Source organism: Oncorhynchus clarkii, chromosome 10, assembly GCF_045791955.1.
Source record: "Oncorhynchus clarkii lewisi isolate Uvic-CL-2024 chromosome 10, UVic_Ocla_1.0, whole genome shotgun sequence".
Classification (NCBI taxonomy): domain Eukaryota; kingdom Metazoa; phylum Chordata; class Actinopteri; order Salmoniformes; family Salmonidae; genus Oncorhynchus; species Oncorhynchus clarkii.
The window spans coordinates 777,501-794,660 of record NC_092156.1 but is presented as its reverse complement, the minus strand read 5'-3'; the positions used below and the strand labels follow the sequence as shown (position 1 = coordinate 794,660).

Genomic DNA, 17,160 nt, shown 5'->3' with positions numbered 1-17,160 from the left:
ACGGAAGGTGGATACTGAGAACCGGGGGTTTCAAACAAGGTGGGAGTCGGAGTATATGTTCACGAAGGTAGCTGGAAAACCTGTGTGTCTTCTGTGTGGAGAAAGTGTGGCGGTACTGAAAGAGTATAATCTGAGACGACATTATGAAACGAAACACGCGGACAAAAACAAGAATATGGACATGGAACAAAGGCTACAAAAGGCAGAGGAATTAAAACGAGGCCTCAAATCTCGACAGGCTCTGTTCAAAAAAGCCAAATCACAAGGCCAGGCTGCTGTCAAGGCCAGTTTTATTTTGGCAGAAGAGATCGCTAAATCAGCCCGGCCATTTACGGAGGGGGATTTCATCAAAAACTGCATGATTAAAGTTTGTGACGAAGTTTGCCCAGAAAAAAGGCAACTCTTTTTAAATGTGAGTCTGAGCAGAAACACCATTGCCGAGAGAGTAGACCAGTTGTCCATCAATCTAAAAGAGCAGCTTGTGAAAAAGGGAAAAGATTTTATTGCATATTCCTTGGCTGTGGATGAGAGCACCGACATTTCTGACATTGCCCAGTTGTCAATTTTCATCCGCGGAGTGGACTCCAACCTAAGCGTGACAGAGGAGTTTTTGGCTTTACGTCCTATGCATGGCACAACTACGGGGCATGATTTGTATGAAGAGGTGTCAAGATGTGTAAATGAGATGGAGCTGCCTTGGGAAAAACTCGTGGGTTTGACAACCGACGGAGCACCTGCGATGTGTGGACACAGGAGCGGACTGGTGGCGAAGATACGGGAAAAGATGCAAGAGGAAAACGCGACAGGTGAGCTGACAGCTTATCATTGTATCATACACCAGGAAGCGTTGTGCGGTAAAGCCTTGAAAATGGAGCATGTAATGAGCATCATCACGCGCACAGTTAACTTTATCAGAGCCAAAGGTTTGAATCACCGCCAGTTCAAGGCATTTCTGACGGAGTTAGAAACGGAGCATGGTGATTTGCCTTATCACACAGAGGTGCGATGGCTAAGCCAGGGAAAGGTGCTTCAAAGATGTTTCGAGCTTCGTGAGGAGATTTGTCTGTTCTTGGACAGCAAAGGGAAAGACACAACACAACTCCGAGACGAAATGTTTCTGTGTGAAATGGCTTTTCTGTGTGACATTACGAGTCATCTGAATGCAATAAACTTGCAGCTGCAGGGTCGGGATCGTGTCATCTCTGATATGTACAGTACAGTGAAGGCATTTAAAACCAAACTGACTCTGTGGGAGACGCAGATGCGGAAAGAAAATTTGAGCCACTTTCCCAGCTGCCAGACCATGAAAGAGAAGCTCTCTACCAGTGCGTTCCCGAGCACACAGTTGGCTGATAAAATAGGTATGCTTGCCGCTGACTTTCGACGCCGATTTGCTGACTTTGAAGCACAAAAAAGCAGGTTGGAACTGCTCGGTAACCCATTTGCTGTTGACGTGGAAAGCTCACCACCAAACCTCCAAATGGAGTTGATTGACCTCCAATGCAATGATGCACTGAGGGCAAAATATGCGGCAGTGGGTGCTGCGGAGTTCGCCCGTTTCCTCCCCGGCACAATGCCCCAGCTGCGCATCCAGGCTGCTCAAACGTTGTCTATGTTTGGCAGCACATACCTGTGTGAACAACTGTTTTCTTTGATGAACCTGAACAAAACATCACACAGAAGTCGACTTACTGCTGAACACCTCCACTCAATTCTGAGGATTTCTTCAGCTCAGAGCCTTACCCCGAACATTGATGAACTTGTGGAAAAGATGGGACACCACCAAGTATCACCCTCAACCTCAAACAAGTGAACATTACTGTGCAATCACATATTTAGAGTTTTTACTCAGTTCAAGTTTAAAAGTTAAAATTTAATATTTGTTTTCACTGCATGTTACTTCTCCTTAAACAAAGTGTTGTTTTTGATTAATAGATTTTTGCACTTTATTTTTTTGTATTTCAATCCAATTATATTTTAAAAATATTTCAGTTGAGTGGATGATAGAAAATTGCTATTATTGTTTTTTCTTTGAAGTAAATTTAGCCCACTTTTGCTAAAATAGAAAATATAGTCTACTGATGGTGCCTTGAATACCGGTTTCTTTCATTTAATGTTCATGTTATGGGGATATTTATATAAAGGAAATTTGTCTTTTGTGTCTGTTGAAAATTAAAGATTACTGACAGAGCCATAAGAAAATATTGCTTTATTTATCTGATCATATTGTAATATATTTGTTAGGTTTTCAGTAGGTTCAATTAGGTTCACTAGACTATATGCGTCATTTAAAAATTTTTCAATGAACATTCGAACAGTCCGGCCCTCGTCTTGTAGCTGATTTTTTTATTTGGCCCTCCGTCCATTTGACTTTGACACCCCTGCTCTACATAGTGTACTGCTTCAAGTAGTTATATATGAAAACTGCTTTAAGTGGTTATGCAGGAAAACTACTTGAAGTAGTTATATATGAAAACTGATTTAAGTAGTTATATAGGAAAACTGCTTTAGGTGGTTATTCAGGAAAAGGGGTGCCATTTGGGACATACAATATTAACTTTGAGAAAAATGTAGTACCATTATTTTAGGAGCAGAGCTGAATGCATAATTTCAGACCTAATCATAGTTCTCACATATTTAACCATATCTTTATACAACCTAATCATAGCTCTCAACCCACTTTGGGCTCGGGGGCAGTATTTTGAGTCAGTCGGTTAACCTCTCTTGGGTAGGGGGCAGTATTTTGAGTCAGTCGGTTAACCTCTCTTGGGTAGGGGCCAGTATTTTGAGTCAGTCGGTTAACCTCTCTTGGGTACGGGGCAGTATTTTGAGTCAGTCGGTTAACCTCTCTTGGGTAGGGGCCAGTATTTTGAGTCAGTCGGTTAACCTCTCTTGGGTAGGGGGCAGAATTTTGAGTCAGTCGGTTAACCTCTCTCGGGTAGGGGGCAGTATTTTGACGTCCAGATGAAAAGCGTGCCCAAAGTAAACTGCCTGTTACTCAGGCCCAGAAGGATATGCATGTAATTGGTATATGTGGATAGAAAACCCTCTAAAGTTTCTGAAACTGTTAGAATTATGTCTGTGAGTATAACAGAACTGATATGACAGGAGAAACCCCGAGGACAACCCCCAAAAAATAACATTTGGCCTACCACTGGCTGTCACTTTTATTATAAGGCAAAAACCTCCCAGATTGCAGTTCCTAGGGCTTCCACTAGATGTCAACAGTCTTTATAAAAAGTTTCAGGCAGGTTTTAGGAAAAATTAGTTAGAAGTTTTTCTAAGTGGCTCCCATTTTGGCTGTAGTGTTTCCATGCGCTTGGAGGAAAGCGAGTTCTTTGTTATTTATCTCCGGTAATGAACATACTATTCTTCGTCTTAAATTTGATTGTTTATTTACGTATTAGGGTACCTAAGGTTTGATTATAAACGTTGTTTGACTTGTTTGGATAAGCTTATTGGTAACGTTTGGATTCATCTTGTCTGCATTTTGAAGGAGGGAAACCAGTGGATTATTGACTGAAGCGCGCCAGCTAAACAGGTGTTTTTATGGATATAAAGGACTTTATCAAACAAAAGGACCATTTGTGATGTAACTGGGACCTTTTGGAGTGCCAACAGAAGAAGATCTTCAAAGGTAAGGCATTTATTATATCGCTATTTCTGACTTTTGTGTCGCACCTGCCTGATTGAAAAATGTTTTTCATGGTTTTGTATGCGGGGCGCTGTCCTCATATAATTGTGTGGTTTCGCCGTAAAGCCTTTTTGAAATCTGACACCTTGGCTGGATTAACAAGAAGTTAAGCTTTATTTTGATGTATTACACTTGTATTTTCATGAATGTTAAATATTAATATTTCTGTAGTTTGAATTTGGCGCTCTGCAATTTCACCGGATGTTGTTGAGGTGGGTCGCTAGCGGAACCCCTTAGCTAGAAAGGTTCAACCATATCTTTATGAAGCTCAGCTGGTTGATCAGGTGGAAAAAATAATAATTAAGAACCACATGTCTGTCACCATGGTTAACAAACCTAGAACACCTCCCCTGTAAGGACAGACGCTGGGAGACGAGAGGCAAGTACAGCGAGTGAACATTTAATGGATAACAGACAGCGTCTGGACAGGGAAAAACATAGTAACAATAATGCTGAGACGGTGAACAAACTGAGGAGCAGACAGATATAGAGGGGCAATCAACAAAGTAATGGAGTCCAGGTGAGTCCAATATTGCGCAAATGGACGCAATGATGGTGACAGGTGTGCGTAATGGTGGGTCACCTGGCGCTAGAGACACCCCGATTGTCTGTCACCATGGTTACCAACTGTAGAACACCTCCCACCCTGTCTGTCACCATGGTCCTCAACACTAGATCACCTCCCACCCTGTCTGTCACCATGGTCCTCAACCCTAGAACACCTCCCACCCTGTCTGTCACCCTGGTTACCAACCCTAAAACACTTCCAACTGTCTGTCACCATGGTTACCCACTGTAGAACACCATCCACTGTCTATCATCATGGTTACCAACTGTAGAACACCTCCCACCCTGTCTGTCACCATGGCCCTTAAACCTAGAACACCTCCCACTGTCCTTCAACATGGTTACCAACTGTAGAACACCACCCATCCTGTCTGTCACCATGGTTACCAACCCTGAACTCCTCCCAGAGCATCATCTACAAACTCAGTAGTGCATCCATCTTAAGATGGCTAGGTGGGACATCCAGGCATAGGATGTCATTTCAGCGCTAGAAAGGGGAGGGGTGGGGGGGGGGTTAGTGAGCACTGTATGTGAAGAGAAGAGGGGAGAAGGGGAGAAGAGAGGAGAACTGAGAGGAGAACATGAGAGGTGAACAGAGGAGAACATGAGAGGAGAGGAGAAGAAGAAGTGGGGGGGGCTGATGACCCTTTCCTTTCACAGTCTCTCCCCTCTCTCTTGTTCTTGCTCTTATTCAGTCCTTAGTGTCTGTCCAAGGTAGTATGTTTTCATGACAAGAGGAGAAGTTCTTACATGGGTCTCTTCAAAAGTGTGTGTGTGGGCGTGTGTAGATATCTGTGTGTATGTGTGTGTGTGTGTGGGCGTGTGTAGATATCTGTGTGTATGTGTGTGTCCTCTGCAGATTCAACGTAGAGCAACACTCTTCTCCCCTCTTCTCCCTCCCATCTCCTCCCACCTTCCTCCCTCTCTCCCTTTTCTAGACAAAAGCTTCAGGTTTGCTGGACCCGTTGATCTTGAGGTATATCTTGGAGTCCTGGTCTCTGTCCTGTATCTGGCGGTGCAGTGTGCGTCTGAAACACACCAGGTACAGAGGCAGCAGGAAGCCCAGCATACTGACCCCCAACAGGCCTACATTCACCTAGAGCACCATGGGAAATAGAGTTCACTTTAGTTACAATAAGACTTTCGGACGAAAATCAGTTAACCACCTAACCAATTATCTAAACTTAACCTTGCATAATACCTAGGGTCAGTCGCACCTCTAAAAACTGTCATTAGAAACTTGCTCCCTAGTATACAGAAATTAACCGAGCCCTGCGTGTGTGTGTGTGCTGTGTGAGTGCGCTGTGTGTGTGTGTGTGCTGTGTGAGTGCGCTGTGTGTGTGTGTGCTGTGTGAGTGCGCTGTGTGTGTGTGTGCTGTGTGAGTGCGCTGTGTGTGTGTGTGCTGTGTGAGTGTTCTGCGTGTGTGTGCTGTGTGAGTGCGCTGTGTGTGTGTGTGCTGTGTGAGTGCGCTGTGTGTGTGTGAGCTGTGTGAGTGCGCTGTGCGCTGTGTGTGTGTGTGCTGTGTGAGTGCGCTGTGTGTGTGTGCTCCGTGTGTGCGCTGTGTGTGTGTGTGTGCTGTGTGTGTGCTGAGTGTGTGCTGTGTGAGTGCGCTGTGTGTGTGCTGTGTGTGTGTGTGTGCTGTGTGAGTACGCTGTGTGTGTGTTGTGTGTGTGTGTGTGCTGTGTGAGTGCGCTGTGTGTGTGTGTGCTGTGTGTGTGTGCTGTGTGAGTGCGCTGTGTGTGTGCCGTGTGTGTGTGCTGTGTGTGTATCCTCACCCAGAGTGGGTCTCCCTTCAGAGGGCCCATCATGGCCATGAAGAGCGGCTGCTGGAACAGAGCAAACAGAGCAGACACCAGAGACTGCATCCCCGTCAGACTGCCAAACTGAGACGACGGGTACCTAGAGAGGGAATATAATCCATTTACAGTTTTCATGTTGATACCATCTCTCTCTCACTCACTCACTCACTCACTCACTCACTCACTCACTCACTCACACACCCTCCCAGGGTGATGCCAGTACTCACACAGCAGCGTAGAGACCTCCGGTTGCAGAGTGGATGAACCCTCTCACAACAGTATGGAGGACAAATGACAGGATCTGAGGAGAGGAGGAACACATCAGATGACAATCACCAGCTCTGCAGGAGGGCCTGGGGCAAGGGACCTAAAACATGTTGTTGTAGCCCTGAATATGATTCATACTGTTGTTTTATTCCTGAATGTGATTCATAATGTTGTTGTAGCCCTGAATATGATTCATAATGTTGTTGTAGCCCTGAATATGATTCATACTGCTGTTTTTTTTTTATCCCTGAATATTATTCATAATGGATCTGCATGACCCAACTCGGTTTCTTCCAACAGTGAGACAAACAGAAGACACATTTCTGTATTTCTCTGCATTCTTCATCTGGAAGTGTCAGGACATGTTGTAGTCTTTCAAGACAGCGATCCTCTCTTTGCACACTAAGCACACAGCTTTCCCTGATACCTCAATACATAAATATTTGTCCACTCTTCCTGGAACATTCATTGTCTACTTTCTTTTTCTTTGAAAGATGCATTTTTGTGCAATTTCTAGCTAGCTACTTTTTTTAACTGTGACCTGTGTGTCAGCCTGTCAGTTGTTATTTATACGTGCCTTCAAAATAAATGTCCCAGAAGCGGTGGGAGTTAAATCATTACACAAAGCGAGTATTCGTTGGGCTATTAATTTGAAAACATTTTTCAAAACTTTACTCTCGCAAATTCTTTATGTGTTCTGAGCATGATTCCAAGGGCCGTATTGAATCAGATCGCGGGCCGCCTTTGCCCAGGCCTGGTGTAGATGCAAGTGTGTGATGCTGTCCACTATAGAGAGTAGTTTGTGGTGTCTAGCTGTAGTTCCACTTGAATGCCTATAGGTGGCGACAGAGCACCACTCACATCTCATTCCAACATCAGCTGTCACCAATTTTTGTCCTGGACAGCTACTTCTGATTGGCCAGGAGAAGGTAAGGAGGCGGGGACTAGTTTGAGTTATAGCTGGATGGAGCACTTACCTGCAGTGGGAGGTTGGGCACCAGGCAGGTGATGCCGAATCCCACCAATAGGACATTGGTCAGGATGAACGCTCGCATTGCATTGGTCACCTTCTGGATCTGTCTGTCTCTGGGCTTGGCCTTGAGCTGGTCCCTGGGGAGGTTAGGGTTAGAGAGGGGAGAGGAGGTCCGATCCTATTCCCATCAGCCCATCACACAGACATCAACCCTTAGCCTAGGCACTCTTATCCAAACCTCTCAGACCCCCATAGATGGTAAGGGCTACTTGCTAGTGACTTAACTTACTATGCTGGCTGGCTGTACTGCATTTGTTTGATAATTTAAATTAAATGAAAGCACTTTATGTATCTACTCCCCCAATGCTTGAAGATGTCGTAAGTATTTGAACAAATTCACTTATAGTTTATTCAAGTAGTCAACAGTTTAGTAATGGTCCCACATTCCTAGCACGCAATGACTACACCAAGCTTGTGACTCTACAAACTGGGTGCATCTACAGTGGTTTTGGTTCTGTTTCAGATTATGTTGTGCCCAATGGTGAATATTGTATTGTGTCATTTTGCAGTCACTTTTATTGTAAATTAGAATGTTTTGGGGGTATGATCTTTGTGCCTCTGAAACTCTCTGTAGGGCCTAGGGGTTAGGATGTAAGGATTAGGTGACATAGTAACTTACTTGCTACACGGTTCCTCCTCCCCCTCTGCATCTTCGCAGTCCTTCAGCTTCCAGTCCATAATCTGACCAATCACTGGAGTCGTCATCAGACATAGTAGCTGCAGCATGCCGAAGATAGAGGAGTACAAACTGACTGTGGAGAGAGGAGGGAGGAGAGAGAGAGAGAGAGAGAGAGAGAGAGAGAGAGAGAGAGAGAGAGAGAGAGAGAGAGAGGGGGGTAGAGAGAGAGAGAGGGGGGGGGGGTTAGAGTGAGAGAGACAGAGCGAGAGAGAGAGAGAGAGAGAGAGAGAGAGAGAGAGAGAGAGAGAGAGAGAGAGAGAGAGAGAGAGAGAGAGAGAGAGAGGACAGAGACACACAGAGAGAGAGAGAGGACAGATTATTAGCCAGTCTAATAAATAACTATTCCATGTTAATCCATAGAGTTCCTGCGTTTTAGCATTAATGATTACGGTAGTAAGTTAATGAGTAGTAGATCTAGTAACTGATGATAGGCTAGCAGCTACCTAGTACTGGTTTAGCTCAGGGCAGGGATTGGGCTAGGTTGGGGGAGATTGGGGGAGAACATAGAGAATATAGAGGTCTCTAGTGGCCAAAAGGACATGTTAGCATTGACAGCGCCATTGAGGGTTTCATTTTAATGTAGTCAACTGGGTGGGACTTCCAACTCCATTGGCTGATCCCTCCTGGTGACTCTGTTGGAGTCATGTTCAACCGGGTCATCCAGAGGGAACAGCCAATCGTGATTTATTTTTGATTTATTTTCTTCATAATGATCAATAGCCTCAAATGGCGCTGCCCAGGCTGTCACAGGCACTATAATGGCACAGATACAAAGATGAGTCCTCTATCTATCTCTATGGGGGAGAAGTACAGCAACAACACAGTTGTTAAGAGGCTAAGGTTGATGCTAATGTGGTTGCTTTATACACAGCTATGGTCATGCTTATGAAGCTAACCAATAGTAACAATGATAACTATTCCATGGTTAAGGTTAATGCTAAATTTGAATGACAAAGGTAACTATCACAGTCATCACAAAACTAGAGTGAAATGCTAATAGCACTTGCTATAGAATTTCCAAATGAGCTGACCTATTCAGCAATTACCTTGAATGCAGTCTCGGCCAATGCGAGAACATTGCCCTTAAATTTCAATTGGGCTTCAGAGCTGAACTTCCGCAATACGGATTCAATAGAGTCCTAAGGTTTAGCATCGCACTAAGGTTAGCTGGTCAAGTCTAAGACTAGAGTTTAATGCTAGCAGTACCTAACATGGTAAGCTAAGGTTAATTGGTCACGCCTAAGACTAGGTTTCAATGCTAGCAGTACCTAACATGGTAAGCTAAGGTTAATTGGTCACTCCTAAGATTAGGTTTCAATGCTAGTAGTACCTAACATGGTTAGCTAAGGTTAATTGGTCATGCCTAAGACTAGGTTTCAATGCTAGCAGTATCTAACACGGTAAGCTAAGGTTAACTGGTCACGCCTAAGACTAGGATGTAATGCTAGCAGTACCTAAAACGGTAAGCTAAGGTTAAAGCAGAGGTAGCCAACCCTCCCTGTGGAGAGCTACTGAGTGTGCAGGCTTTTGCTCCTGCCCTGCTGTAACACAACTGATTCAGCTGCTAGAAATCTGCAGCTGATGAGTAGAATAAGGTATGTTAGAGCAGGGCTGGAACAAAACCCTGCTCTCCACAAGATGGTTGGCCACTCTGTACTATTACATGTTAGCAGTCTATACAACCGAGACAGTAACTAAAAACAGGGAAAAAAAGAGACAGACAGGCTAGTTTTAGGTGAGGCTAGGAAAGCTAAGAGACAGACAGGCTAGTTTTAGGTGAGGCTAGGAAAGCTAAGAGACAGACAGGTTAGTTTTAGGTGAGGCTAGGAAAGCTAAGAGACAGACAGGCTAGTTTTAGGTGAGGCTAGGAAAGCTAAGAGACAGACAGGCTAGTTTTAGGTGAGGCTAGGAAAGCTAAGAGACAGACAGGCTAGTTTTAGGTGAGGCTAGGAAAGCTAAGAGACAGACAGTCTAGTTTTAGATGTTATATCTACTAGTCTAATCCAATAGGCCTGCAGTCTTACCAACTTCCATTCTCTCCACTACAGGAGAGAAAAAGAACATAGAGAGGAGGAAAAGAAGAGAGGTGCATTTTAAAACACACAAGTCCTCAGCATATGTGGCAACTCCTTCAAGACTGTTGGAATTCCTCATGAAGCTGGTTGAGAGAATGCCAAGGGTGTACAAAGCTGTCATCAAGGCAAAGGGTGGCTACTTTGAAGAATATAAAATATAAAATATATTTTGATTTATTTAACACTTTTTTGGTTACTACATGATTGCACATGTGTTATTTCATAGTTTTGATGTCTTCACTATTATTCTATAATGTATAAAATAGTACAAATAAAGAAAAATCCTGGAATGAGTACGTGTGTCCAAACTTTTGACTGGTAGAGTATGTAGAAAACACATATACAATGACACCACTGACATACATGGCAAACATATCTTACCAAATTCTTACCAGATTACTTATTACATTTTTGTACAAATGATCTTCGCCTGCTGTAAACATTCTTATTTGATTGTCATGATTCTTTTCCATATGGGGTACCCACCAGTGTTGAGGTCTCCAGGATGTTGTTCATGGCTCACCCAGCCCTAGCAGCAGTACCCACCAGTGTTGAGGTCTCCAGGATGTTGTTCATGGCTCACCCAGCCCTAGCAGCAGTACCCACCAGTGTTGAGGTCTCCAGGATGTTGTTCATGGCTCACCCAGCCCTAGCAGCAGTACCCACCAGTGTTGAGGTCTCCAGGATGTTGTTCATGGCTCACCCAGCCCTAGCAGCAGTACCCACCAGTGTTGAGGTCTCCAGGATGTTGTTCATGGCTCACCCAGCCCTAGCAGCAGTACCCACCAGTGTTGAGGTCTCCATCGCTGAGGGCCTCCAGGATGTTGTTCATGGCTCCCATGTAGAAGATGAGACGGAGCTGAGTGATGGACATGGTGACCAGAGAGAGGATGAAGAGAGGGCTGATGATGCTCTGCATGAACGACTGGGCTGAAGGACAGAAGCGGAGGCAGAGAAGAGATGTGTTTCAAATGTTTTCAAGGTTATTGTAGTATATGTTTGGTGTTGTATGTACACTGTGTTGTGTTGTACTATGCACTTTGTGTTGTGTTCTGTTGTCTGAACATTGAATGAAGGTTGTGCGTTGTTGTATGAACATTGTGTCATGTTGGTATGTACAGGTAACTGCCGAAATAATGGAAATACCTTAGTAAAGGAGGGATACAAAGTATATTGAAAGCAGCTGCTTCCACACAGGTTCCCATCATGCTTAGGGTTATGTATAAAAATCCCCATTTGGCCATTATTTTGTCTACCATTGCTATGCCCCCATAGGATGACAATGCCCCATCCACAGGGCATGAGTGGTCACCGAAGGGTTTGATGAACATGAAAACAATGTAAACCATGTACCATGGCCGTCTCAGTCACCAGATCTCAACCCACTTGAACATTTATGTTAGATTCTGGAGTGGAGTCTAAGACAACATCAACAAAACAACAAATTACGGAATTGCTCCTGGAAGAATGGTGTCGCATCCCTCCAATAGAGTTCCAGACACTTGTAGAATCTATGCCAAGGTGCGTTGAATGTGTTCTGGCGGTTGGTGGCCCAACGCCCTATTAAGACATGTTGGGGTTTCCTTTATTTTGGCAGTTACCTGTATGTTGTGTTGTTTTAAGTTGGCAGAATATTGTGGCATGTTTTTTTGTTTTTTCGTTGTGTTTTACCCCCTTTTTTTCTCCCCAATTTCGTCATATCCAATTACAATCTTGTCTCATTGCTGCAACTCCCCAATGGGCTCGGGAGGCGAAGGATGAGTCATGCGTCCTCTGAAACATGGCCCACCAAACCGCGCTTCTTAACACCCGCCTGCTTAACCCGGAAATCAGCAGCACTAACGCCAGCCTGTAGGCGCCCGCCCCGCCACAAGGAGTCGCTAGATCGCGTTGAGCCAAGTAAAACCTCCCTGGCCAAACCCTCCACTAACCCGGACTACGCTGGGCCAATTGTGTGCCACCCTATTGGACTCCCGGTCATATGGCAGGTTGTGACACAGCCTGGGATCAAACCCGGGTCTGTGGTGACGCCTTAGACCACTGCATCACTCGGGAGGCCACATTGTGTAATGTTGTATAAAGATTTGTGTTGGGTCCTTACATTCCTCATTGGGTTTTTTGCTGACCTCCAGGTCCATGGTTGAGAGACAGAGTTTGTGTCCTTCCTTAGTGGCCAGCTCTCTCTGCTTCAGACTGTTGCTCACACTCAGACGCTTCCCCACCGTGGTCACCTGATGGTAGAACTGCTTCCCTGTGATCTTATGGTCAAAACCCAGCCAACTGAACTTTACCTTCACACTAGGGAGGGAGGGAGGGAGGGAGAGTCATGTTATTCCAGTGTAAATGTAACACAGTTCAGTTAAACATTCCTGAGCTGACCTGGAGCTTGACCTCTAACAGTACTGTATATACTACTGCAAATTCTGCTGCAAATTCTACTGCTCATTCTACTGCTCATTCTACTGCACATTCTACTGCACATTCTACTGCACATTCTACTGCCCATTCTACTGCACATTACATGAACACACAGCCTACCCTACCCTACCCTACCATACCCTACCCTACCCTCACACTGATGGAAAATACTGTACATGTAGCCTACCTAATGGCTGGTATTACTGTTACTACTACTATGTGTGTGTGTGTGTGTGTGTGTGTGTGTGTGTGTGTGTGTGTGTATGTGTGTGTGTGTGTGTGTGTGTGTATATGTGTGTACCTATAGTCCATGTCCTCGGGGCCAGGGAAGGGTTCCAGGGGCCAGTTGAAGAAGCAGTTGAAGAAGACGAGGCCGGAACACGCTGCCCAGACAACCATGATGGTGATGAAGGTTACACCAAGGTCATAGATCACCTAGGAAACATCAACAACCAATGTTATAGATCACCTAGGAAGCAACAACAATAACTACTGTTCTATATCACATAAGAAACTACAACAATGACAAAAACAACTGTTGTAGATTACCTAGGAAAAACCAACAACACAACAAGCTGTTACATACCACCTAGGAAACTACAACAACGTTATAGATCACCTAGGATAAAACAGCAACTGTTAAAGATCACAACAACTACTGTTATAGATCACCTAACAAACAACAACTGTTATAGTTCTAACCCTAACCCTTAACCCTTAACCCTTAACCCTAACCCTAGGAAACAACAACTACTGTTACAGATAACCTAACAAACAATAACTGTTATATATCTAACCCTAACCCTAGGAAACAACAACAACTGCTATAGATCACCTAGGAAACAGCAACTGTTATATATCTAACCCTAACCCTAACCCTTAACCCTAGGACATAACAACAACTGTTATAGATCACCTAGGAAACAACAACTACTGTTATAGATCACCTAGGAAACAACTACAACTGTTATATATCACCTAGGAAACAACAACAACTGTTATAGATCACCTAGGAAACAACAACAACTGTTATAGATCACCTAGGAAACAACAACAACTGTTATAGATCACCTAGGAAACAACAACAACTGTTATACATCACCTAGGAAACAACAACAACTGTTATAGATCACCTAGGAAACAACAACAACTGTTATAGATCACCTAGGAAACAACAACAACTGTTATAGATCACCTAGGAAACAACAACTGTTGTTATAGATCACCTAGAAAACAACAACTGTTATAGATCACCTAGGAAATAACAACTGTTATAGATCACCTAGGAAACAACAACTGTTATAGATCACCTAGGAAACAACAACTGTTATAGATCACCTAGGAAACAACAACTGTTATAGATCACCTAGTAAACAACAACAACTGTTATAGATCACCTAGGAAACAACTAGAACTGTTATATATCACCTAGGAAACAACAACAACTGTTATAGATCACCTAGGAAACAACAACAACTGTTATAGATCACCTAGGAAACAACAACAACTGTTATAGATGACCTAGGAAACAACAACTGTTGTTATAGATCACCTAGAAAACAACAACTGTTATAGATCACCTAGGAAACAACAACTGTTATATATCACCTAGGAAACAACAACAACTGTTATAGATCAACTAGGAAACAACAACTGGTATATATCTAACCCTAACCCTAGCCCTTAACCCTTAAAACTAGGAAACAACAACAACTGTTATGGATCACCTAGGAAACAACAACAACTGTTATAGATCACCGAGAAAACAACAACTGTTATAGATCACCTAGGAAACAACTACAACTGTTATATATCACCTAGGAAACAACAACAACTGTTATAGATCACCTAGGAAACAACAACAACTGTTGTAGATCACTTTGGAAACAACAGCAACAACTGTTATATATCACCTAGGAAACAACAACTGTTATAGATCACATAGGAAACAACAACAACTGTTATAGATCACCTAGGACACAACAACAACAACTGTTATAGATCACCTAAGAAACAAACAATAACATCAACTTATATTACCTAGGAAACAAAAACGACAACAATTGTTTTTAGATTACCTAGGAAACAACAACAACAACTGTTATAGATCACCTAGGAAACACTTGGCCCAGCATGATATCGGTGATCTGTAACAGTTGTATTTGTTGTTTACTAGGTGATCTATGACAGCTGTTGTTGTTGTTTCCTAGGTGATCTGTAACAGTTGTTGTTGTTTCTTTGGTGATCTATAACAGTTGTTGTTGTTTCCTATGTGATCTATAACGGTTGTTGTTGTTTCCTAGGTGATATATAACAGTTGTTGTTGTGGTGTCCTAGGTGATCTATAACAGTTGTTGTTGTTTCCTATGTGATCTATAACAGTTGTTGTTGTTTCCTAGGTGATATATAACAGTTGTTGTTGTTGTGTCCTATGTGATCTATAACAGTTGTTGTTTCCTAGGTGATCTATAACAGTTGTTGTTGTTGTGTCCTAGGTGATCTATAACAGTTGTTGTTGTTTCCTAGGTGATCTATAACAGTTGTAGTTGTGTCCTAGGTGATCTATAACAGTTGTTGTTGTTGTGTCCTAGGTGATATATAACAGTTGTAGTTGTTTCCTAGGTGATATATAACAGTTGTTGTTGTGGTGTCCTAGGTGATCTATAACAGTTGTAGTTGTTTCCTAGGTGATATATAACAGTTGTAGTTGTTTTCTAGGTGATATATAACAGTTGTTGTTGTTGTGTCCTAGGTGATCTATAACACTTGTAGTTGTTTCCTAGGTGATCTATAACAGTTGTTGTTGTGTCCTAGGTGATCTATAACAGTTGTTGTTGTGTCCTAGGTGATCTATAACAGTTGTTGTTGTGTCCTAGGTGATCTATAACAGTTGTTGTTGTGTCCTAGGTGATCTATAACAGTTGTTGTTGTTGTGTCCTAGGTGATCTATAACAGTTGTTGTTGTTTCCTATGTGATCTATAACAGTTGTTGTTGTTTCCTAGGTGATATATAAAAGTTGTTGTTGTTGTGTCCTATGTGATCGATAACAGTTGTTGTTGTTTCCTAGGTGATCTATAACAGTTGTTGTTGTTGTGTCCTAGGTGATCTATAACAGTTGTTGTTGTTTCCTAGGTGATCTATAACAGTTGTAGTTGTGTCCTAGGTGATCTATAACAGTTGTTGTTGTTTCCTAGGTGATCTATAACAGTTGTTGTTGTTGTGTCCTAGGTGATATATAACAGTTGTAGTTGTTTCCTAGGTGATATATAACAGTTGTAGTTGTTTCCTAGGTGATATATAACAGTTGTTGTTGTGGTGTCCTAGGTGATCTATAACAGTTGTAGTTGTTTCCTAGGTGATATATAACAGTTGTAGTTGTTTTCTAGGTGATATATAACAGTTGTTGTTGTTGTGTCCTAGGTGATCTATAACAGTTGTAGTTGTTTCCTAGGTGATCTATAACAGTTGTTGTTGTGTCCTAGGTGATCTATAACAGTTGTTGTTGTGTCCTAGGTTATCTATAACAGTTGTAGTTGTTTCCTAGGTGATCTATAACAGTTGTTGTTGTGTCCTAGGTGATCTATAACAGTTGTTGTTGTGTCCTAGGTGATCTATAACAGTTGTAGTTGTGTCCTAGGTGATCTATAACAGTTGTTGTTGTTGTGTCCTAGGTGATATATAACAGTTGTAGTTGTTTCCTAGGTGATATATAACAGTTGTTGTTGTGGTGTCCTAGGTGATCTATAACAGTTGTAGTTGTTTCCTAGGTGATATATAACAGTTGTAGTTGTTTTCTAGGTGATATATAACAGTTGTTGTTGTTGTGTCCTAGGTGATCTATAACACTTGTAGTTGTTTCCTAGGTGATCTATAACAGTTGTTGTTGTGTCCTAGGTGATCTATAACAGTTGTTGTTGTGTCCTAGGTGATCTATAACAGTTGTTGTTGTGTCCTAGGTGATCTATAACAGTTGTTGTTGTGTCCTAGGTGATCTATAACAGTTGTTGTTGTTTCCTATGTGATCTATAACAGTTGTTGTTGTTTCCTAGGTGATATATAAAAGTTGTTGTTGTTGTGTCCTATGTGATCGATAACAGTTGTTGTTGTTTCCTAGGTGATATATAACAGTTGTTGTTGTTGTGTCCTATGTGATCTATAACAGTTGTTGTTGTTTCCTAGGTGATCTATAACAGTTGTTGTTGTTGTGTCCTAGGTGATCTATAACAGTTGTTGTTGTTTCCTAGGTGATCTATAACAGTTGTAGTTGTGTCCTAGGTGATATATAACAGTTGTAGTTGTTTCCTAGGTGATATATAACAGTTGTAGTTGTTTCCTAGGTGATATATAACAGTTGTTGTTGTGGTGTCCTAGGTGATCTATAACAGTTGTAGTTGTTTCCTAGGTGATATATAACAGTTGTAGTTGTTTTCTAGGTGATATATAACAGTTGTTGTTGTTGTGTCCTAGGTGATCTATAACACTTGTAGTTGTTTCCTAGGTGATCTATAACAGTTGTTGTTGTGTCCTAGGTGATCTATAACAGTTGTTGTTGTGTCCTAGGTGATCTATAACAGTTGTTGTTGTGTCCTAGGTGATCTATAACAGTTGTTGTTGTGTCCTAGGTGA

At 42.5% G+C, this 17,160-nt stretch overlaps 1 protein-coding gene across 2 annotated transcripts in view; it reads right to left on the bottom strand.

The window, feature by feature from the left end:
* Positions 1-4,073: 4,073 nt before the first annotated feature.
* LOC139417904 (large neutral amino acids transporter small subunit 4-like) overlaps positions 4,074-17,160 on the bottom strand; it is a 38,282-nt gene continuing 25,195 nt past the window's right edge. The window contains exons 7-15 of one of the 2 annotated variants that reach the window (XM_071166888.1): positions 12,835-12,968; positions 12,217-12,413; positions 10,902-11,045; positions 10,065-10,082; positions 7,981-8,113; positions 7,306-7,438; positions 6,289-6,362; positions 6,038-6,161; positions 4,074-5,357 (exon numbers count right to left, since the gene is read on the bottom strand). In XM_071166888.1, the coding sequence (XP_071022989.1) occupies positions 5,196-5,357; positions 6,038-6,161; positions 6,289-6,362; positions 7,306-7,438; positions 7,981-8,113; positions 10,065-10,082; positions 10,902-11,045; positions 12,217-12,413; positions 12,835-12,968 (1,119 nt within the window). In that variant the 3' untranslated portion in view covers positions 4,074-5,195. The remainder of the gene's footprint in view (positions 5,358-6,037; positions 6,162-6,288; positions 6,363-7,305; positions 7,439-7,980; positions 8,114-10,064; positions 10,083-10,901; positions 11,046-12,216; positions 12,414-12,834; positions 12,969-17,160) is intronic. The other variant, XM_071166890.1, reaches the window with a different exon arrangement.